The sequence below is a fragment of the Boleophthalmus pectinirostris genome, unplaced genomic scaffold, assembly GCF_026225935.1.
Source record: "Boleophthalmus pectinirostris isolate CB_2022bp ecotype Guang Dong unplaced genomic scaffold, ASM2622593v1 HiC_scaffold_6, whole genome shotgun sequence".
NCBI classification, from domain to species: Eukaryota; Metazoa; Chordata; class Actinopteri; order Gobiiformes; family Gobiidae; genus Boleophthalmus; species Boleophthalmus pectinirostris.
The window spans coordinates 25,898,237-25,923,682 of record NW_026571447.1 but is presented as its reverse complement, the minus strand read 5'-3'; the positions used below and the strand labels follow the sequence as shown (position 1 = coordinate 25,923,682).

At 39.6% G+C, this 25,446-nt stretch overlaps 1 protein-coding gene across 2 annotated transcripts in view; it reads left to right on the top strand.

The window, feature by feature from the left end:
* The first annotated feature begins 1,020 nt into the window (after positions 1–1,020).
* The window catches only part of nkd2b (NKD inhibitor of WNT signaling pathway 2b), a 31,241-nt gene continuing 6,815 nt past the window's right edge, over positions 1,021–25,446 (top strand). For both annotated transcript variants that reach the window (XM_020937424.2, XM_020937423.2), the window contains exons 1-3: positions 1,021–1,301; positions 1,404–1,430; positions 1,523–1,614. In XM_020937424.2, the coding sequence (XP_020793083.1) occupies positions 1,277–1,301; positions 1,404–1,430; positions 1,523–1,614 (144 nt within the window). In that variant the 5' untranslated portion in view covers positions 1,021–1,276. The remainder of the gene's footprint in view (positions 1,302–1,403; positions 1,431–1,522; positions 1,615–25,446) is intronic.

Genomic DNA, 25,446 nt, shown 5'->3' with positions numbered 1-25,446 from the left:
TAAACCTGAATCTGCACTGATGTCTTGTATCAAATTACCACTTTGATGATAATTTTTATCAGCAGTCCCTGGATAGCAAATTTTGTAATGAAAAGGTTCATTCTGAATTAATAAATAATGACCACATATAAAAACATAATACATTATTTTAATCTGAAAACAGTTGTGGTTTTAATTCTGTGTTAGTATCATTCCACAATGCACTGACTCATCCCACATAATACAGAGACACCATGTGTTTCTGTAATGTAAGTCTTTTTATTTCTTGCACAAAGACAATACAATGGAAATTCGAACTTTTTAGTGTTCTTCCTTGCAGTTATAACTCTGCAATTGCACATAGGGGTTTGCAGGTGTAGTGCAATAGTCCCAACTACTGCCTATTAGTTTAATTATCAATCACGTACAGTACATAAACTGTATGAATTATTGACCGTACAACCTTTTGTGTAAATTTTAATTATTATGATCACTGTCCCTCCCTACAGACCTATAGAGGGCGCACTTTATATGAATCTGTGCCACCAGCAACACTTGGGGATCTTCAGTCCGTCAAGTTGCTGATTGTTTCAGTGAAGCTGGAAGTAGGTTTATGGTCTGTAGTACAGTAATGGCACATTATTAGATCACTTACATGATTTTGCCTGGATAATATATGTGACAATATGTACTTTTTTTTAATTTATGTTTTTTTTTTATCTTTGCTTGGATTAGGGTTATGCTTTTCTCATATCTTTCAGCTATATTACAATTCTGTTACAAAAGTGAATACCACCATTTCACAATAGTACACCAAATATAGCGACATTATAAAGTGTGCCTCCTTGTTACACTCAGTTTATTACATTATCGATTTCACACTATAATTTAAGATTAAATACTCTAAAATTAGGGTATACAGATATACATTATTTTTGGCTGGAGGCTTTTATTCTCTTAAAAGCTGATAGCCGGATGTTTTACGCACGCGCTGGCAGACTTGTCAGAGGCGCCGCGGAACGTGCTGTGTTCAAAGAGCTTCATGTTCAGAGAGGGGCAGGAGAGAGACGGTGAAATCACACGGATACAGCACGCGCTCCCTTCTTTTTATCCATCAGTTCGACCATCACCCCATCTTCAGTCGCAGAGGATCGCGTTTTCAATGACAGAGCCGCATATATCCTGGCCATTGGATGAAGTTGGAGTTTTCTTCACAATGTGACCGTTCTCCGCGAGCGAGTGCTTTTCCCCTGTTGGATTTGGAGTAACCTTAATCGATATAAGAAAGCCCTTCAGAATGGGCAAACTTCAGTCGAAACATGGTAAGATTTCATGCCTCTTACAACGATCTTTCATATGTACTTAATTTATCCAATATTAACATCTCTTTGCATCTTCCTCGTGCGTAATGGTTGGGTCTGAAGCGTGTAAGCGCAGAGAAAACCCCGAAGGTGAGGAAATTAGACTCACAACACAACCTCATATGATGCAATTCTTTTCAATCAACTTGAGCTAAACTGTAGTATATTTTTATTGTATTCAGGTGATAGTTTTGTGGTGAACGCCTTCCTGAGGAGAGGGATGGAGGAGTGTGAGCGCTACAGCGCAGCTGACCACAAGCTGAAGACTATGCAGGTATGATGCTGGCGCTACTACTAAATAATAGGGGTAAATAAATTGATAATTGGCTATACTATATGATCTTGGCACAATCATTTCTGCTGCTTGGGGATGATACAATTGTGTGTGTAACAAATGATTTGCCTGTGCGTAACAGCTTACACAGTCTTTGAAGTTGTAGTTGTAGTAATAGTTGTAGTAGTTCCATTATTAAGATGTGTATGAGGGTGTATGAGGAATTTGTACTCAGTAATAAGATGGAACGCACTTCATAGTTGTTAGGTTGGAGTTGTTACTGAAAGATGAGACTACATTTACTTGAAGGAGTCCCCAGGTGAATGTGTGAAACTTTTTGCTTTGATGTCTAAATAGCTTTATATATATTGAAGTATCTTTATATGGCTGTAGTATCTTATATTTGTCTTGTCTACTTTAAGTAATACAGATTTGTTGTATTTTACATAGCCTTGCTTTTATCACAGGCTTAAGTTTTAAGTTTATGCTTGCGGTTGCTGAGCTGGTGGTTCAGGTCTTATTACACTCCGTTTATAAAGCTGCTCTTAACTATAGGAAGTGCGCTCTGGCATATCCTTACATCATTGCAATTAGAGCCATTTGAAGAATACAACAGTTCGTCTGAGGGGTTCACACAGAGGTGCTGACAATTTGTAAGGTGGGTGGTTGTAATAGTGGAAGAGTTATGGATAATATCAGGGCTGTAAACCGCCCACTCGCAGTTTAAAAGATCTTCAAATGAATTGGACTCCCCCATTCCCACACATTCCCCTGAAGCAAAACCACCAAAATGACTGGCACTTATTAGAGCAACGATCCCACCCTCTAACTGTCAGAGCTGTTTCTTTAATTTATGTTGCAGTCGATGATTTTAGCAGAGCAAAAGCTGGAAAAGTATTTGATTAACCACTTTTTATTTTGTGGCGTGATGTTGCGTTTAAGCTGCAACTAAAAGGTTTGTGCTGATTAGAAACGGCTTTTGATAACATTTTTATTATTTCTTTACGTATAGAAAAATACATTATATAGGTGCATTTATCTTGATGTATCTCAAAGCATTTAAGTCTGATTTTGCATACATTATTTTGTGTCTGGCTAAAACTTATAAATATATGCAGATTTTTACTTGGTGCATTGTATGTTTTGGATAAGATTGTGATTATAGTAAATGCCATTCTGATAGTAATAAAAGTGTCATCATTATTTTTTGTAGATTTAGAGGTTTTGGCCTGTAATATCAATTTCAGTCATTATTGGCCCTAATCTGTTTCACATATGACCCAAACCACATTCTGTGCACTATTTGATGAGCTGTGAAGATGTCCAAAAAAATTACTTATGATTTCATATAGGAGGCGAATGACCAAACCCAGTGTTTAGCTTAGACCCTCCCCCCTCCTCATTGTCAAACGGGGGAGTAGGATTCCTGAGCTGTCTGGCTGCGACTTCAAAGCGCAGAGCAGGAGTTATAAAAGAGCTCTGATATCAGCGGAGCCTCCAAACTACCCTCACCCCTCGACTCCCTCCTCCCTTTCCCTTTCCCCTGTCCTGTCCTGTCAGGGGGATGGGCCAGAGGATGGAGCACAACCAGGTAGCCCTATCGAAATCATCTCTCCATTCCAGTCTATGTAGTTATTTATTAGATATTATGAAACATTGACAGTAATGTTTTTCTTGGCTCAAGATCTGAAATAGCTGTCACTTGATACTAGTATAACAAACTGTATAATGGATTGAATTAATAACAAAACAGTTAATAACAATAACAGTAGCTCATTATGGCTTCTTACATGCTACTTTGTCTGCGGCAGATCATTTTTGGTCTTGGTTTTTTTATTGTTTACTCAGTTACATCAACCTTTTTTTTTTCCAGGAAATTGTACTTCAGAGAGTAATTCACATAAAAGAAAACTTACTTTTGTCATTAGAATAATATTTTATTGAGTACACCTGCTATTCTGACACACCTAGGTGCAGGTACCAACCAGAAACTTTAACATGCATTTCCCCTCGATTCAACTGTCTCTTTACAGAACAAAACCCAGATGCTTTGTTGTTAAATGTTACAATTACAATTGCAAAACATGTTCGGACGCCGTTATAGCTGGAAGACATAGCCTCAAATCACACCTGGTCTCGCGCGCTCAGTTTGTTTCTTTATTAGTACAAGCAATTAACGGATAAAGGATGCATGGTTCAATGGGACGACTTGGCAAAAGGGTCTGACGAGTCATTACAGATGCTTAAAGGAATCGTTTCCTGTCTCTCCGCAGGTGCAAAGTTAAATAAGAGATTCACAGGTGAGCAAAACGGTTATGCCAAAATGCTTGTATAAAAACATAATGCTCAACCCATCCAAATCAGTTATGCTAAGAAGTGAGTCCAGACCTATTAAACTGTATATTTTAATTCCAGCTTCAAACAGATATTGGTGATGGATTAATTCAGGTGTTCACTGATGTATTTTGTCATCAAACCTTTCACAAAGCTGGCCTTTATAGTAGTAATAAACAATATGTTTAAAATTTATATCATACTCAATTTAAAAAGGTTTAATTAGTGACTTAGATGTGGCAAAAGGGGCAATGTGTTTTGGACTTGTACAGCATTACAAGCACTCCAATAAAATAGTTTTCGGAACACTAGGTTTGACTAATTTGGACTATGTGAATAAAAATTTCCCCTCACATAAAATTTCTCATTTGGCATACACAGTAAAATTGATGTTTAGTTTGGACGCCTCAGATTTGGTGCTTTGGGCAGCCTATATCTTAAAAAGCACAGAGTGTAATTTCGCTGTATTTGTCTTGGATGTAAGGCAGGGGTATCTGTGTAATCTTAAGGCACCAAGGATATTTTCGGAGTTGTCATTAGATTTACATTCGAGCTGTATCATTGTGGTATAAGGAAAGACAGAGTACGTACATGGACGGAAAGGTGGGCTTGCACATGTTGGCTTTTTGAGGAGACTTAAAGGTATTTGGAGAGTTTGTTTTTTCCAGCCCTCTCTCTCTCTCTCTTTTTTTTGAAATTGGCTTCACAAGAAGGCGAGCTGTGAGCCTTCATCTCTGAATGAAAAGCATGTGGCTGGCATCCAGAACAGCGGGGTCTTTCAGCGCAGCCCCAGCCGACATCTGTTCCTGGTTTGTACTGCAAAATCCTAAAGCTAAGGGGGAGAGAGGGGAGAGATACAGGGGAAGTGAGAGAGAGAGGGAAAGGTGGAGGAAGGCGAGAGAGTTAGAGGGGAAAGAGACGTGAGGGAGAGGCAGTGGGGGGCAGGGGGAGAGAATAGGGAAGAGGAAAATATAGTATAGGGGGGGTTAGAGAAAGAGAGGGAGAGATGGGAGCAGAGGAAGAGAAAAGCATGAGAGAGAAAAAGTGAGAAGGGCAGATACAGGGTGAGAAAGGATGATAAAGAGACATGAAAGGAGTGAGGGAGAGAGGGGGTGAGGCTGTTGCGGTAGGAAAAGGCTGAAGAGGAAGGGGGGCACAGGTACAAGAGAGGTGTACCTGTGCCCCCCTGGCACAGAACAGCTCCTCCTGGCTGTTCTGTGCCAGGAGGAGCAGTTGGTTTGGGGTTCACCTTGATGCTCTGATCTCACTTGGTCATTTTGCTCCCTGTCGGCCTCTGATTGTTTTTCAAAGTTTGGTGCCATTTGTGCAGAGTAAACAGTCACTTTAGTGTCAGTGTAAACATCTTCACCTGGCCCTCTGCTCCACTTGTCACAACAGCCACACGTTTGTAAGCTCTTTTCATCTGCTGTTGCCTATACACACTTAGAGCTGTTGTCTTCTCACGAAGTAATTTAACCATTCATGTGTCAGGATTTGGTTAGATTTGGATACATGAGAAAACTAATGTTTAGCTCTATTGAGAAGAAGCCTTTTTCATTTCTCACGACCAAGACCTGTGATGGAGAAGAGCATTGAGCCAAACAGACTGTCTTTAATGTAAGACTGGGAAGAGGGACTAGGGAAGAGGCCAGTGAGACAGTAATCGTATATTTATGACATTACTGTCAAACCAAACCACACTGATGTTCAGTGTACAGAAATAGAAGCTTTTCATATAAAAGTGATTTGAATGTCTTTAATGTAAATCCCTTCTATACCGAACACTATATACTGTATGACTTTATTGATGAAAGGAGTCTTCATGTCTTATCTGTGGAATGAGGCTCTGTCACTTCTGACTTTATCTGGGCCGCAGCTGCTTTGAAGTCACTTCTGTCAGAGCCTTTCCTCGTGATTATGAGATATGTTTTGGAGAGCGCTCAGAGCTCTAGTAGGTGCAGTCGTCCATAGTGGGGTTTGGGTGACACTGCGTGACTCAGGCTGTGGTGATGACAGGGGGGACCTGACTTCCTGTCTGAGGCGGGTGCTGCAGAGGTCTCTGAGGGTTAATGGGGCTCTGTGTCTTAGCGCTCACACTCAGAGGAAAGAACATACCTGGAGCCCAGTGCTTAGCGCCGACATTTTTGGCAAAAGCTGCTGGATCCAAGTCTGTGTTTGATCTTCTGTTTCGCGGGGCCAAGTAAAACACCAGGAGACTCAAAGGTTATTACATTTTAGTGTGTAAGGTATGTTTCCACATAAACCCCTGTTCTCCCTTAAAAAGCCATGGCTCTTTCCAAACAGACTTTATTTTGCAAACCTACAGCAGCATGGGCAGTATTGCTGCACATATATTATCTATGGCGTATACATGTGTACATTGCCTCATTCACTGATCATCATCCACCTGCAAGAGTCTTACAACACAGAGTTTAAGGGGCGGACCTGTCTGTGATCATGAACTCTACTCCACTTTTCTGTTGTGAGATGAAGCTACAATAAACCAGTGTCTGTCAAAATATTAGACATCCTACTTTACAGTCACTTGGTAATTCTGTCCAGTTAATTTCAAATTTCATCATTAATGCACCTTCTTTGTTCTTTCTTCTGACTTGAAACACCCTATTTGGTGCACATTCCAGAACTTGACACCCTGCTAATTTTAAGGCTGAAGAATGAAGCACCACAAACCAGGCTTCCTGTGGACTATAAGTGGAGCACACAAAGCTGCTGGCATCATAGCTCATTTGCTGTGATGCTATTCTTTTTGAAGCTAAGTTGTACACATTCTGTTCATGTGGTCTTTAGCTATTATATTATAATTATTTTAATAGTGTTCACTTTAAAATTATGCTACTTTTTGAAATGGATTCTAAAACTAATATCAAAGCTTGGTAGTCATTTGAACAAGTATAAATTCTGGGAAAATAAAAACATAAATGTGACAAAATTGGTCCTTTCCTGACTAGTTTTCTTGCTCTATTAATAGGTTTCAGCTTCCTGTTATAGGCAAAATATAGGATATTTTGCTTAAATTTTTAAGCTCTATGGCAATAGTCCTAATATTTAATCATTCTGAAATCCTAGCATGGTTCAAAAATTGCGCTGTTATTAAAACACTTTCTTTTTTTTTTCGTTTTATCAAATTTTGCAGTAACTCTTTTCTTTAGTATCAAAATCGTGTTTGAATTTTTTGTGTTGTGACAACTCTAGTGCTCATATCTACCTTCCTGTTTTCCAATATAAGATTTCTCAAACACACCCAAAAGGCAGCAGCCCCCTGAGGAGTTTGGCATTTCTCCGCCTGCTCTGGACTCGAGCTTCCCCTCTCTGGGACCCCAGCCCTGCACATGTGTAGGTATCGCTATTACTCAGCTCATAAAACGCCACAGTCCCATCTGAAAGTGGTTAGGCGTCCAAATGCACTCAAAGCGAGCTTCAAAGCCTAGACTATAGCAGTGCAGACAGGACGAACCCAAGGCCTCCTCATGCACATCCCATTCTTTTACAATGAAGGAAATGGCTGGAAACTTTCTTTGTTCTGCAACTTGTATGCATTAAGAAATTTTTTGTTATGGACAGACTATAAAAATCGTTTTCCATTACCACTAACCTAAGAAACTGAGTCTATCAGAGTGGTAGATACCAGGTTTGGTCTGTGCATAATGGTATGTCATTGGGCAAGACACTTCGCACTCATTGCATAATGAACAGATATTTAGTACTGGAAAACTGTGGAAAATGAAATCTGTACACAGCCTTTTTGGGGATATGTCTCCCTTATGGGGACAAAATACAAGTCCTCATGAGGTAAATCATTCTATTTTTGATCAATTTCAATCGATTTTTGATTAGTTTAAAGTTAAAGTATGGGTTGGTTAGGTTGGTTAAGATTAAACAATTGTTTGTTAAGGTTAGGTTTGGGAGTCCAGGAAAATGAATCTAAGAATTTGCAGTAGTATATTGTAATTTGCAGTATGATTGTACTTATCAACAAGAATTGAATTACCCTTGAATTACCCTCAGATCTTTTATATTCTTTATGTGGAAGGATGAAACTGCATTAAAAGAAGTCACTGTTCCTCTGAAGGCTTTTCTCCCCCTTCTCGTGCGGTCTTCTCTTGAGCCACTTCAAACGCGGCTGCCCTGTCCCGCTAAGCGCCATGTAACGTGTTTACCTAAAGGAGCGCTTCAAATAAACACCAGTGCTCCTCTTCAGATGCCTGTCCCCTACTGCCAAGACACCATCTGCAGTACAAAGAAAACTCTTTTTATATAGGATTACAATAGAGAATGCCCTATTATTGAATTACTGTATTGACTCAAGTTGTTTTGGCTAAATAACTGAGAGACAAATTTTAAGTAAAGTATTGAGTAGAGTATTTATAAGAAATGAATGTCTTAAGTATTCCAGCCTTAAATGTATTCTTTTGATGTTTAAGCATCAGAAAAATGTTAGGACTGTGTAACTGCACACGAACATACAGAAATATTACAATAAACCCTTGTTATTATTAGTCTGGATATACTGTATATCCAAAAGCTCAAAATGCGCTGTTCCACCTTGTGATGTCATGATAGTTTTCACATTAATAGATACCTCACCCTTAAGTTCAGCAGAGACTGGCAATTCCAAATTATTCGAGGTCGAGGTGTATCGAGTTTAAAAACACAGGAGCAATTCCTGTATTACCACATGACATCATAAGGTGGAAGAGAGTGTTTTCTGTTTGAGAGAACTCAGCCTAAATATGAAGGGTTTGTGTGAATGGAACAAAACACAACTCCAGGTATGTTTGTATTGAGGAAACAACATTATGACATAGATCAGAAAACAGTGTAATATGGACTCTTTAATATGACTCATTGTAGATGACTAAAAATATTTAAATGTTCTTATTTATTGCAGTCAGATCATATTCTGTTTCTGATATTGTTCATGGGGATTCACTGGAATCACCGTGCTTTAGGGTCATACAGTGGTTGTTAACTAATATTTCTGATGCCATGTAACTCAAAAATGCATTACTGTGAAAAGATAAATTGCAATTGCACATTTTCATCGGCACAAGCCTTCATACCTTCATTTTATTCCATGCTGGCAGTTCTTGAGAGTCGCTTAACAGGCTTTTAGTACCCGGTGCTACTCTTCATGTTGATATGGGCATGACTGATGGTATCACAGAAAAAACAGTGTATCAGACTATGTGAACTTTTAGCCTCAATGTCATGCGCTCTGTTTGAACGGTTCTTTTACATTACTGCCTTTCAGTCTTTTGAAGCTTAAATCCACTTTTAACATCTATCGTCAAATGTTAAGTGTCTCTTTGTGCTGTGAGTGACCTTCTCAAAACTGTGCTCACTTGCCCAAACTCAATCAGTGTGAAGATGTTTAGTTTTACACTTCAGATAAGAATAGCGTGCAGTGCCAAGCTAATGTAGGATATGTAGATCTTTTCATATAACTGAAAGATGTATCTCTTCTCTGAATAGAAGCATAGGTTAAATTCACAGATGGTAGCTTTAAAGGGCCTGTACCTGATTTTGAACCATAAATAGTGTGACCATACATCCCAGGACAGTCCAAGTTTTGAGCCTTGTGCCCCCTGTCTCAGCAGATTTATCCAAAACCATTGATTTGTTCCAGTTTTATACAAGAAATGTTTTAGGTGTCCCTTATTTTGGCCAATCAACAGTAAAGAGAGGCATAAATTGTCATTTGTTTTGGTAAAATACGGGAAAGCTGCTTAAAAATGACTAAAGCACAAAGAAAATGTGACTGTAATTGCATCATGAATGGGCCAAGTGCATAACAGTTTTTCTTAATTACTCCTTTCGCAATTTTATTGTAACCAACCAATCCAAACCAGGTATGTGCCAGTTTTTCTTTTGAAAATCTGGTCACCCTAACTATGAATGAACTGTAAGCTATTCAAGTGTTCTCTCAGATGTTAACACTCTGGTCATTGGTAGTGCACTGTGAATTGAATTTTGTTGTATAAAATATATGAAATCAATAAGAGAATTTGCAAGATTGGTCAGAAAATAGCTGTTAAGATGTATTTCCAAAATTGTTCACAGTCCTGTTCCGGAGTGATTTTGGCTTTGCAGTGAAAATGCAGTGGTTCTGTGCGCTCTGCTGAGAGCCAGAGCCGGAGGTGGAGCTCTGTACACTGCCCTCTGCTCTGAAGCCTTTTGATCTCACTTTGTGCCACGGATGAATTACGCTCCAGAATTCACTCTGCAAAACAAGTGTTAGGGTCGCACACATGTACACTATAGGGCACACATGTACACTACAGTACAGGGCATACACGTACACTACAGGGCACACACGCACACTACAGGGCACACACGGACACTACAGGGCACACACGTACACACAGGGCACACTACAGGGCACACACGCACACTACAGGGCACACACGCACACTACAGGGCACACACGGACACTACAGTACAGGGCATACACGTACACTACAGGGCACACACTGACACTACAGGGCACACACGGACACTACAGGGCACACACTGACACTACAGGGCACACACTACAGAGCACACATGTGCACTACATGGCACACACCTACAGTACAGGGCACTACATGGCACACACGTACAGTACAGGGCACACAGGCACACTACAGGGTACACATGCACACTACATGGCACACATGTACACTACATGGCACACACGTACACTACATGGCACACACGTACACTACAGGGCACACACGTACACTACAGGGCACACACGTACACTACAGGGCACACGCACACACTACAGAGCACATGTACACTACAGGGCACACATGCACACTATAGGGTACATACGCACACTACACGGCACACACGTACACTACAGGGCACACACGTACACTACAGGGCACCCATGCACACTACATGGCACACACGCACACTACAGGGCACACATGCACACTACAGGGCACACATGCACACTACAGGGCACACATGCACACATGCACACTACATGGCACACACGCACACTACAGGGCACACATGCACACTACAGGGCACACACGGACACTACAGGGCACACATGCACACTACAGGGCACACATGCACACTACAGGGCACACATGCACACTACAGGGCACACACGGACACTACAGGGCACACATGCACACTACAGGGCACACACGGACACTACAGGGCACACATGCACACTACAGGGCACACATGCACACTACAGGGCACACATGCACACATGCACACTACATGGCACACACGCACACTACAGGGCACACATGCACACTACAGGGCACACATGCACACTACATGGCACACATGCACACTACAGGGCACACATGCACACTACAGGGCACACATGCACACATGCACACTACAGGACACACACGGACATTACAGGGCACACATGCACACTACAGGGCACACACGGACACTACAGGGCACACATGCACACTACAGGGCACACACGGACACTACAGGGCACACATGCACACTACAGGGCACACATGCACTCTACAGGGCACACATGCACACTACAGGGCACACATGCACACATGCACACTACATGGCACACATGCACACTACAGGGCACACATGTACAGCACAGACCTTGTGGTCCTGTACTCTACATAAGAAAGTAACACAGATGTTCCACCTTTGCCAGCTGTGGTCTAAAAATAATCACTTTGCACAAAATCTGGACCAACATGAAAACTGCTGAAATTGGAGATGCCCTGATAACTGTGCTGGTTTTTCTGCATATAATAGCAAAACAAAACAAAAAAAGATCTGTAAGCAGCTCTAGGACTGACTGACTGTTGGAGATCCATCCCTTTTTTTGTCTGTCATCTGAAAAAAAAAAAAAAAATGCTGTTTGTTCATGTTCACAAATTTTGGGGCATTGCAGCTTTCAGAGATGTTTCGGAACTATAGTATCTAGTTTAAAGACCTACTTACTTCTTTAGTGGTTTGAGAATCATGATCAGTCCCTTTAAAGCAGGGGTGGGCATTTCAAGGCCCGGGGGCCAAATACGGCCCGCGAGCTGACTCTGACCGGCCCGCGAAAGGTTGCTTGGAATTAAGAAAATAAAACCTACTTTCAAAATTCTACATAATGTGTGGACTAAAACACCAGTGATTTTACCTTGAAGCCTGTTTACTGTAAATAAACAGGATACCTTACGTACATTACAGTGTAAATACGTGTGTAGTATAATAGTGTATGTACGTCCTTTACGTACTCTGTAAAACAGGTCAATGAGTGCATGTGATTAGCAACAAGTCATTGTCACCCTTCAAACTGTTCGCACATGCAAAAAAAAGAAAGGTGGATGCTGAAGGACGATGTTTCAAGAAAATATGGACCACTAAATATTTATTTACTGAAGTCAGAGGTAAACCTGTGTGTTTAGTTTGTAGAAAGCATTGTGAGGTTAATGTTACTGAAAAAGAGTGACAAATGTTTCAGGTATACTGTTGTTTTGAATTATTTTAATGAATAAATTCAGTTTTTGTAAAACTTCACTCTCTTATTACTGATTAATAACACATAAGGTACCAGCTTCTATAAATAATGCCATTTACTTATTTCAAAGTAGAAATAAAATTAATAACCAGAGTAGACTTCAAACTTTTGGCCCGGCCCTCCACAATATTTTCTGCTTCTCATTTGGCCCCTGGGCAAAAATAATTGCCCACCCCTGCTTTAAAGCCTTTGCAGTTATCAATCTTTAATGAGTAAATAGTATGTACTGGAATATAAAAAAAAGTATCTCTATCAGTAGCCTGTCATTAAATCTGTGCCCCATATTGCTTGATTTTCTTAAATTCATTTAATGACCTGTATCTTTCTTTTTTCTCTTGATCAGTCCAGCCATAGCACAACTGTCTCTGATCTTTTTAACATCCCCATGCTTCCTTGCACTGTCTGACAGTTGTGCAGTCTGGGCTAGTTCCTGTGCCCAGTGGAGGTGTATTTTTAGGAATCCTTATGAAAACACAGAGTTGACCCTACGATGACCGTTGTCCAGTTCCAGGCCTGTGAGGAACTTCACAGCTTGGAAAAGAGCCTGTTCTTGCAGTGTCAAGAATTTTCGTGGTCTTTGAAATGGGCAGTAGGAGCCAGCTGGAGGAGACAGGGGAGCTCTGCAGTTACACAACAGACTTGTGGCAAACTAAGTTGACCTAAACCCAAATTTACTCTAGTTTCATATTTAGTGAGGAATGAACACAATAATCTGATAATCTGATTTTAATGGCTTCTTCTTTGCAGTCATGTGTTTAGATTTGCTTGCAAGTTTTTGGTGCTTTATAAGGTTAACATGGAAATTGGTGCATTATGTCAATCAGAATTAGAAGGGTCAGTGCATGGAATAACATCATGTTTCATAAGCCATTCTGAAAATAGGGTTTTGAATGGGTCTGGACTGGAGTAGGGAAAGTCGAAAAGACAAAATATGATATTACCTAGAAGGGCCATAATTTCGTTGTTATTGTGATATATACGCTATTTCTTTATAACAAGAAATTCAAGAAGTAGCTAAAGTAGTTTTTGTTTTCTGAGAGTCACTGTGATTAGTAAAATCCACCTAAGCAGGATAGAGGCTGATCAAAGAGGAATAAGTTGAGAAAAAAGATCTACATTTAAACAAAAAGCTGCATAAAACAATAGAGAAGCCTGAATTAACATCCAATCTGTGAAATACTAATAAATATACGTACATAATTTGATCTTTAATATAATTTTTTCTTGCTAGCATCATGGTTCAAGACAAGTGGCTTTATCAGAGTTGCAGTTTTGCACAAATAAATTAAAACTGGGTAGCAACATGAATATGTCATCATACCAGCACCTATTAGCCCCTGCGTCTTAAGCAACACCTTCTAACAGAACTTCTAAAAGAATATTAGATAAAAGGCTGAAATACTGTTACATCAGACGTTGTTTCTAGTGCTCTCAAGCTCACAGCTCATTTCAGACGAATGGTCCCTGAATGCATGGGCTCCAGTCAAACCCTGAGCCTCTTTTTGTAACTGTCCCGTGGGGAGCTCTAACCAGTGAACTGTACAGCTGTGGACGTGACCCCAAACCTGTCCTTCCTGCTCAGAGTTTGGGAATCCTGCAGCTTGTTCAAAATCAAACCATTGATTTAAGAGGAGAATATCCATCGGCAAATATATTTTTATGTCCAAATTGACAACATCAAGATAAATACTACTTGAAGATAAACTATGTACCTTCTCTGGTAAAAAACAAAAACAAAGGCTAGCTCACCTCTCGATAGATATGACCAGTGACTTGGCTGTCACCGTGTCACCATGAAAATACATTTGCTTAATGCCATGATGTGGAACTTTCTACACAAAGCAAAAACATCTTCGTTAAGGCAAGCAGGTGGTATAGCTTCACCACAAAGTTACACAGTGCACCTTTAATTCAAACTATTTTAAAGATGCCATATTATACAGAATGCGTTATTGTGAGCTTTAAGCCGTGTTACAGTGTCATCAGAAACATTCCCAGAATTGTGTTTTGTTTCATTCACACATATTTGAGTAATCCTGTATTATTATCTGTCTGTCTACATCTCCAAATCAGAAAATGCTTTGCTCCACCTTGTGATGTCATGAAGCAGTAGTTTTCAAGTTTTACCTTTAGCTCATTAGAGATGATTCTAGTGAAGGTGTATGGAGTTTAAAAACACAGTGGAGCACTTCCTGTATTACTGCATGGCATCACAAGGTGTAACAGCATGTTTTCCGTTTAGAGAAGAACTCAGCCTAAATATGCAGGGTTTGTGTGTTAAACATGTGTGAATGAAACAAAGCACAACTCCAAGTATGTAAATATGTTTGTGATGAGCAAGCACCATTATAAGTAAGTAAGTTTTTTATTTATCTGGCACTTTTCACAGACATTTGTCACGAGGACGCATTGCAGTGCATTATTCAGTTACTCCATACCCATTGGTGGTAAGCTACTATTGTAGCCACAGCTGCCCTGGGGCAGACTGACTGAAGCACGGTTGCCATGCCAATCTGCGCCACTGGTCCTTCTGACCACCAGCACTCACTCACACACCACTTTCATACTAGGCAATGTGGGTGAAGTGCCTTGCCTGAGGACACAACAACAGTTTTTTGCAACCGGTGCTCCACTGTGGCACCTGATTTTCCCAGCAGTCTCCTATCTAAGTACTAACCAGGTCCGGTCTTGCTTAGCTTCTGAGATCTGACGGGTTTAGGCTTTGACAAGCCGGTATGGTCATAGATCAGAAATCACATAATATTGGCCTTTTTAACTTAAGGTTGTTTCTGCTCCACATAATTTAAAAATGTGCAACTGAATAACCTTTGATATATTTATAATTTTATTTTATTTTAATTCTGTCCAAGATTGTTTTCTATAAAAGCGGCCCTATATTTTACCGTTAAATGTCATTGCGTATTACACTGACATCATACATTTGTGACTACATACAGTTGAGGCAGTGATACCACTCATCTGTTACTTACACGCAGCTGTCTTCTCCTCTCTTTGGTTTGTTTACATTTGTCAGTCACCCACAGCAGCACTGTAACTTCACTAGGCTCTGACCACAAAGCCTCGCCCCTATGAACTGCCAGGCCTGACTTTTCAAAGTCATGAGTCAAATCCCTCACAGCTTAACAAAGGGAGCAGTGAAAACAAAGGTGATCTGCAGGTGAGGATAATTATCTAACATAGCTAACTGACATCCAGGGCTCACAGCGGGAAACCTGACACTAAATACAGACAGGAGAGAGTGTCAAAACTGCTTCCTGTTAATACAAAGGAGTGTATGGACTTCATTGTAAACATAACTGCTGGCAATGTGAGGTGATTCCCAGTGCTGATATTGAAGAGAGTAAAGGGAAGAGCAGAAGTACCGTAGGGATGTTCAATTAATCACATTTTAATAGAGATTGACATTGGAGCTTGGGTCTTTTTAATGAAGTGGCCTAGCAAAGCCTCTGTCAGTAAAAGGTTGTGGTTTGGAACATAGTTACGAGAAAGAATTTAGATTTTGTGTCAAATAGCAGTGAGTTTGCATTGTTTATGTTCAGAAAATGTGTATCTGTTTTAATAAGAACAAATCAATTCATATGAAAATTGTGATCGATCAATATAAGGAAGAAAAAATTACCTAGCCAGAGTTACCACAGTCTAAAGAATTCTTCTATTTTATTTAATAAACAGTAATATGCCTATCAATCTGTAATTGTATATTCTCTCTCTTAAATTGGTTTCATTTAGCATTGTTTAATGTAGGTTTATTCCAGAAATGTAGTCTTGGTGTAGTGCTGATCCTACCTTTGTTGTGGGTCAGTCCCTGCTCAGTTCAGGTTTCTTTGAAAAGTTTTGCCCTCTTACATAACTGCCATTTTAAAATGTCATTTGAACATGCCAAAACAACTTCTAATGACTACTACAACTATTACTATAACTCTTATTATTACTATAACTATTAGTACTTACACCAATGCTATTACTTGATTTGCTTTCATTTACACAACATTCATCATTACGTTGACCCATTGTGGTTTTTTATTTTATTCTGATAACACATCTACAGTCGGACGTCCAAACCACCTCACCCAGGACCTGACGTTGTCTGGGTAGCTGTGTTGTTTGAAGGGGCTGAGGAATGTGGAACAAATCCCCTCAGCTTTATCGGCCTGAGCGCACTAGCGTTGGACTGTGCAGAAGCTTACAGAATTTCACATGGAGGCCAGAAACAGTGGAACATCCTGTCGTAGCCTCACCGCGGGGCCCACACTGGCTTTGATATGACCGCTCCTGTGAAGTTTGCAGTTTGTCAGGGGAGTGGGTTTGCATGTTTGAAATCTGGACCGCTTGTATCCTGTCTCGGTTTTGTGGACATATTTGGAAACTTGCGTGTCTTTGAACAGCAGTTTCTAATGTGGTATGATTTTGTATTGTTTGTTGGAAATATCATGTAGTCCATCAAGTTGATAATAATAGTAGGACTCTCTGTTACCAATAGGTTGTTGGATGTATGTGTTTCTCTATATTACTTGCATTGTTTTGCTTAGTACTTTGTATTACATATTGTACTGACTTTTAAAATCAACTGGTTAAACAGTGACTATAGTGACAGTGACTAATGACTATAGTTAATTGCCCCCTCCTCTAACTGTGAAAGGAAAAAACCATGACATCAGTTAATCTAATGTTTAGTCTAATGAATGAGAGCTGATTGCCCCCAAAGAGGTTTACATAAAGCTAGAGGAACCAGGAGATACTCTGACTCTGGCTAACCATCTTGTGACTGGAGAAAGCGCAAAATTCTAGCAGAAATTTGACTGATTTAAACCCCAGAAATGAATAGATAATGGTAAGTTAATAGCATAGAAAACTTGTGTGTGTCAGGGCGTGTTTTTACTGAATTATGAAAAGAAATATTTCCTTGAATAGATTCTAAGAGAGTCAGAACATGGCTGCAGAAACTGGATTTCTATTGTAGACTACTATTGCGGTGATTCATCTAGCTTTATCTCATTGTGTGCCCCAGTGTTAAATACATCATCGATGAGGGGAGTCACAGAGCAGGTAAACACACCGAGAACATGATCACTGTTATTGTGCAGGGGGGCGTGGAGAGAGAGCCTGACTAAGGGGTGACTTTCAGAGCTGCACCTCTTACATAGAGACCAAGGCACGCTCATCTCTCTGCACAGCTGTTGTTAGGACGACCGGGGAGGCTTCAGCGCCGTGATTCATGTCCTGCCAAGAGGGGAGTGGGCCGTGCCTCCTGTTTGACCCCAGACACAATCGGCTACTTTGAACGAGCTGATCTTCACACATGGGACCACTACACATGTGACCAAGTGGTATTGTGCTGTAATCCCCCAAACCAGTGTCACTGAACATGATACAGAAACAGAGGAGGGGGTGACATAACTACAGTGTGCTTTATCGTGGTGTGATCTTTTGACCCTATCTGCCAATCTAGAGAGAATCTTCTTTTGATTCAATGCTTTTTTGTGATGCTGCTCTATATCAGCGGTGGACAATAATAATAATAAAACATCAGACTTATATAGGACTTTTTTGGACATTCAAAGACACTTTACAAACAAATAAGAAGCAACACTGTAGAAGATGAGGGGGATCATAGGGGAAGGCAAGATTGAATAGGTGAGTTTTTAGTCGTGCTGCAGTGTGTCTGAGTTCCTGATGGATTGTGGGAGTGAGTTCCAGAGGAAGGGGGCGTCAGCAGTGAAGGCTCGGTCCACCAAGGTCCGGTGCTTTGTCCTGCTGAGGAGAGTGAGAAGTGAGGGAGGACAATAAATTGAATTATTACATACATAATGAATGTTGCAAATTTTGCTGCAAAAAGTTGTTGACTTCTAAATAAGGGTATCAAGTGACATTTTTGCACTTTGTCTGTTGTTTTTTTTCCCATCATTCTCTGATAAACTTCAACTAACACATTTAAAGACATCTTTTAGCACATTTCTGTTGGATTGCCTGTATATCTTTGGGATGCTCAAACTATCCATATCGCATACCTCTATTCTATGCCCATTGGCCAACACATTCTTTAATTGAGTGTCAAATTGCAGAGAAGTGTGACCTCTCAAAAGAAGTAAATAGCTTTAGTTATCTACTAACGTCAAGTCATGTGTATATGAGCTGTGATAAAGTTGCCGTTGTTACATGATTTTTGCCATGTTGCCCATTCAAAGAAATAAACTGCAAACAACTAAACTCCAATTACCAACTAATAAAAATAATGTATATTTTGCAGATGATGAACATTCTCTGGGGATGTGAAGCTAACTGAAAGCACTGCTCTGTTTGAAGCTCTGTTACTCAATTTAGACCTAATCTGAGCTTTATTGGTTGACTGTGATAATTGTTGATTAGAGATACATGTAGAACATCCCCAGCTTGATGCCACGGCAAAGTATCAGTACTTTATCTTCGTATGGTTTAGCCTTTATTGACATTTTTCAGCTTTGCTACAAAATACGCTCTCCAGAAATCCAAGTTTTATTTTATAGTATTCTTGTTCAAACCCAAGACACGTCTCTTTTGTTAACTCTTAAATGCCATAATTCAATCGCAAATGCAATACGAAATACCAGATCTGTTGATTCAACTTCATCTCATCTTTTTTCTTTTTTTTGGTTTTGCAAGAAAAGAGTGTGAAGTTGTGCAATGGCCCCACTCTGCGTCTTAAGTTCTTCTTATTTGCAGCCAAACCCCCTTCCCCCTTCCACTCGCCCCTCTCCTTGGTCTAACCGCTCACATCTGGTTTTCAGTCAAGGCCAGGTTGGTTACTTCTGGAATGGAGGGCCCTTATTTCTCAATGGCCCCCTCTCCAGTTTCATTCTGTGGTGAGGAGTTTGCAGTTTGTTTATGAAGCGGTGTCCCTTTGCTTTGGTCCTCGTTTATATTATTTGGCCGCCCCCTGAGTCGTCTCTCTCTTGCTCTCTTGCTCTCTGTCTCTCTGTCTCTGTCAGAAGTGGAAATGGTGTTGGCAGCCGGGGAGTCATCAAAACCTTTCTTTAGTATCCGCTCCAAGGTGAACATTTACAAAAGAAGCCCACAAAGTATTTTTTAACTACAAAACATGGTTAGGGAAAAGTATCGGTTAGAGATCTTCATGGCATCAATTTCATTTGTCATTAATTATTCTTGATGGATTTTCATTGTTTCTAGGGATGGGTTTCAGAGTAAAAAAATAATTATTAGTAGTTACTTTAGCAATTAACACACTATATACAAACAATACAAGAATATATATATCTATTTGAATGGTCAAAAGTGCCCAGAAACACAAGATACAAACTCATTAAAGGGCTCATATTACACTATTTTTCTGATTTATGTTACAATGTTGGAGTACCTGGAGTTGTGTTTTGTTTCATTCACATGTTTAACACACAAATCCTGCAGATTTAGGCTATGTTCTTCGCCTAAACTCTGTTCTACCTTGTGATGTCAAGTGGTGACCGTGATTAATTTGATCATTTCTACCCTACAGCAAGCTTGCCTCTACATTAAGATACATTATATGGCAATGTTTACAATACTATTCACACAATACAGGTTAAGTATCTTACTTATTTAGACCATGCAGTGTATTATTCAGATAAATGATTGTTTTATTTTTATCTATGTTACCTGCTGTAAATTAATTTGTCAGACTGTCTATAAACTTCTCCCTCTGCACATGTATTCAGAGAGGAGAGGAATAATTCATGTTTTTTAAAGCTCCACTGTTACAAAATGACTTGGCACACTTTGAAGAACAGCCTAAAAGAAGTGTGCATACTTACATTTTGGGTGAGTTAGTTTCGGGGCGTACAAGAACAAAGATGTGCAGTGTTTTCCAGAGGGAGGATGGGTGGCAGAGCGACAGAGGAGAGGAGAGAGAGAGAGTGAGAGAGGAGGAGGGGGGAGTGAGGGGGGTATTTCTGATGTCACCTGGTTGAGCTATGAAAGCTTCCCCTGGTTACTCTATCCCACATAAAAGTCTGGCACTCGCAGAAGCTTAAGGGAGGCTTGGCAGAACGCAGCATTAAAGAGACACAAACATAACACACTTCTGTCTGTCTCCAGCCTGTTTACATGGAGCAGTGTCAGCTTGGGTTTCCACTGTTTTTAAGGCGCAGAGGCTGTCTTATTGTCAATCTTGTCCCTTTCCATAGTCTTAGAACATTTTTTTTGTTTTTTTGTTTTAAGTTTGTTGATTCAGTTTGCTTCAAGTGTCAGCTAAAGATGTTACTATATCAAATATTTGTGTTTCTATTGTTGCAAAAAGAAACATTCCGATTTTATGACTATTCAATTACTGATGCTATGACCGAACCAGAGGGAAATCCTTCTTTTTTCACACTGTTAAATAGTTATTGTACATTCATTTAAAGGTGCTGTAGCTGGTCTTAAACATGAAAAACACAACTAGTTAATTCGGAACAGTTTGCAGTGGTCCAGAGTTATTCCTTGCTTACTTTATGCAGTCTGAGCATCCTAATTAGTCACGGTGATGAGCTTAATGCTTTTTACAAGAAATGGTTACAGGGCTTTTAACAGCCAAATTAAATCACTTAATATCAGGTTTACTTTGGAGTGTGGGTTTCACCTTTTTTCCTTCTCAAATTGTCCTGATCATATTATCTGTATTTGTTCATCTGCTTTGATCTAGTTTAAAGTGATGACTTGTAATTTGTGTTGGCTAATGTTTTTCATGCCTGATGCTGAGGTTCTGAATCTTAATGTGAAGTTTGGTGATTGAATCCCAGCATGTTTGTGTTGAGTCCTTTGTCAGGACACCCATCTTGCTTATGTTATATTTGTGAATGAGTGATTAGTGGTTTGATTTGTTGAGATTGGTAGCCGTTGTCGGGTGTGCAAAAATATCAAAATATCTATATATCGTATTGTTTAATGTACCGATACAGTATCATTATTGTGGGCTTCTGTATCGATATATCACCAAGAGTATTTTCTGACATATTTTACTACATTTTTTGCTACAGCACTAACAGTTTTGTTACTTGTTTAGTGGAAGGAAACTCGTTTATGCGACACGTTTGACATTTTCACTATTTTGATTATTAAAATGTTTGTGTTTCATATGAACTTTGCACAAGAAGTGGTTTAACAAAGACTTTTAGTGTCACAGCCATGATTTAGCCATTATTTTTTATTGAATCACATCAAATCAATTTAAAATATATTGTATGGAAAGCTCACTGTATCGAGATATGTATCATATAGTGGCCCATGTATCGAGGTAGGTATTGTATCAGCAGCTTTTTAATGATACCCAGCCTTAGTAGCTATGTGTCTATCTACCAGTCCCAGGGCAACTGCGGCTTGTAGTCACTTATCATCATCTTGTTCAGGTTGTAACTAAATACTGCTATTTAAAGAGTCTTATGTTATGCTATTTTTTGATCTATTTTATAATGTTCTTTTGTCATCAAAACATTTAAACGCACAAACTCTCCATAGGTTGAGCTCTTCTCTAAAACAGGAAACACTTTGTTCCACCTTGTGACATCATGTGGCAATACAGGAAGTGCTCCACTGTATTTTTAAACTCCATACGCCCTCACTAAAATCATTTAGATGATTTCAGACCTGGCATTGCCAATCTCTATTGAATTCTATTTATTTATTCTATGTTTTTTATTGTCATGGATGTGAGAATAAGTCTATATTTATTCATTTTTACTGCTACAGATTTGCTCTGTCAAAGTTTTGTTGTATTTTGTACAATGACAATAAATCTAAATCTAATCTAATCTTGAACTAAGGTGAAAGTAGCTGTTAACAGAGCATTTGGAGCTTTAAAGATATAGACAGACTAATAATAAAGGTTTACTGAAACATATGCTCTAATGAAACAAAACAACTCCTGGTAAATTTTTGAGGAGGTAACAGCATTCGAACATGATTTAAAGCTCACAAGAGTCAATTGTGCATAATATAAGACCTTTAACTTCCAGTGCAAATAATTCAAAGATTCTAAATCAAATCAAAACCCAAAATCAAATTCAAAACCCACAACGCCTGCGTACATACACTGTGAAATATTTTGCAGCCCTACATGGTTGTTCTTACACCTTCTTTGCACATTGTGAGTTTGTGATGTGATAGTGAAAGAATCCTCCACAGCACAAAGAGGCCGTTAATTGCACATGTGGCGGGCAGATTTTGAGGCTTAGTCCGTCTCCGTGGGCGACGTGGATGGAGATGCCATGTGTGTTTAGACATCAGGGCTGCAGACTGTGGTCGGAGCAGCCGGCTCTCTCATTAACTCTCACAGCGTCTCTAATGAGAACAGAGGTGGAGCTGAGTTTGTATCGCCTTTTCCTGCCATGTGTATTGTGTGGCAACAACTGAGGAGGTAGAGTATTTCAAGGGCCCATACTACACTATTATTTTATCTCTGTTATAATATTGTATCCTCATCAAAAACATACCTGGAGTTTTGTTTTTTTTTCTTCACCCATGTTTAACTCACAAACCCTGCGTATTTAGACTGAGTTCTTTCCTGAAATGTAAAACACTGTTGCACCTTATGATGTCATGTGGTAAGAAAGGAAGTGCTCCACTGTGTTTTTAAACTTTATCCACTTTAACTAGAATAATTTGGGTGATTTCAGCCTTGAAATTGCCAATCTCTTGAATTAAAGGGAAAAGGTAGCTGTTAACTTGAAAACTACCTCTACATGACATCTCAAGGTGGAACAGAGCATTTTGAGTTTTAGAGATGTACAGAGACTAATGATAAAGGGTTATTTAAACATGTGTAAATGAAACCAAACATAACTCCAGGTATGTTTTTGAGGAGGTAGCAACATTATAACATGGCTTAAAGCTCACAAGAATCCATCCATCCAGAATCCAATTTTGTGAAATATAGAACCTTTAAGTGAGTGCACACTTCAACTTCAGAATAATATTTGCATGATTACAAGGGATGATATGTTTTTTTAGTATATATGTTATATATGTTTTATAGTATTTGTTGAAAATATACTACTACATTTGCCCACCAACTCAATGGTTTGTGGAGTGATTTGTAGTGATCAGAAGTGTCAGTGATACAAATTGGCTGTCTTGTTTTCATCAGTCTACCCCAGGGGAGATGTGACATAATATTTTACCATCATCAAAGGTGAAATAAGACTAAAAATAAACTTCATAGGAGAAACAGTAGCAGAATTTTGCCAAGAAAATGGTTATTTTCACATACATAGATTCATTTGGATAATTTCATCTCTGGTACTGCCAATCTCTACTGAACTAAGGTAAAAGGAGCCGTTAAATTGAAAACTACCACTACATGACATCATAAGGTTCGACAAAGCATTTTGAGCTTTGGAGATGTCGACAGGCTAATAATAAAGGATTACTCACACATGTGTGAATGAAAAAAACACAACCCCAGGTATTTTTTTAATGAGGTAGCAACATTCTAGCATGGCTTAAAGCTTGCAATAATAATAATAGTAATAGTAATTTTGCACTTTAAAAATCTAAACGTAAGAAGTATATATGATGTCATTGCAAAGTTATAAAAGTATAGTGTAGTAAATGCACCTTAGCTCTGGGCACCATCCTGTTTCACTCCAGCATGACGTCCCTGATAGCTCCAGCTTAATTGCACGGTCTTGATTGATGTGTCTCATTACACAGGGACCTTGTCTTTCATTTGGAGGTGATTATACCTTTTCTGCTGGCTGGAGGCTGCCGATGGGAAGAATCAATGGTACGCTTTGATGTTCGTCAGTGCAGCAGAACAGTGCACCTCAGTATATACGCGCTCCCTCTTCCTCTTTCACACTGGCCTTCATTAAGACACTGGATTACAAAGGCAGGAGATAAAAGCACCAGAACACAGAGGAAACAACAACTTGGCGATGTGTGGAGGTCTGGTTTTCCACTGCGCTTGTATGTGGTGATGAAAGACTTGTAGATGGGAGCAGGACCAGTTGTCTTCCAGAATCCTTGGAGAGTCTTTAGAAAATCTTTACCTCTGCTGAGAAGAAGATAGAGCTTATCTGCTCTTAAACAATCACTATTCTTTATCACCAACTTTCTCGTCTTTGGTTTTATATCTTTGCTCTTTTTTCAAGCTCATAGTTTGAGAAAATTGGATTCTGCTCTATATCCCAAAGTCATTTTATTATATAAAGGCGCACTACACAAGAGATCGATATGTTTAATACCATACTGTGGAACATTTCAAGAAAAGGACCTTTTTACATTTGCAGTGACATCATTTCAATAAGCTACTCTGTCACAATATTTGTTTCCATCATTCTATGTTGCTTAAATTTCATGCTAAGATCTTTTATCGATGTTGGGAGAATAGGACCAAGTATTCTTGAGCACATCCCAAAGATTCTCATTGGTAGTTTGGGCTTTGCGGTGGCCAGTCCATGTGGGAATCCTGGGAATGTCATCTTGGAATGTGCCTGTGCAAATGATTGGATCTTGATCTTTAAATAAAATCCCATCAATTGCATAGCGCTGCCTACTGTACACTGGTTGTATTGCATATTAATCATAGACTGTGTGGCCTAAGGGAGGCTGACATCATCCAGTGTTGGCTCCAGTCAAATGAAGCCACCAAGCCCAGCAGTTATAGGGGCAAATTTGGAGCGGAGTTCCACATTAGAAATAGGAATTGATTTATGGGCAAAATGGCGAAATAAAAACAGGGAGAGGGACAATTTTTTAATACATTTATATATACAGGTCATTCCCAATAATTTTCCCAGCCCTGCTCCATTCAAGTCCCTCTATTTCTCCAGACTAATTTGTATATTCTTTCTTTTTGATGTCTCTTGTGGCCTATTTACGTGAGGGGCGTCTGAATCATAACCCTGCACCATCCCTGGCCCCCTACCCTCCCTCTCCCCTCTCACACTGAAGGTCATGGGCAGATTACAGGCTGAAGGTATCATCCTCTGAAGTAAGGAATAATCACTGCCTTT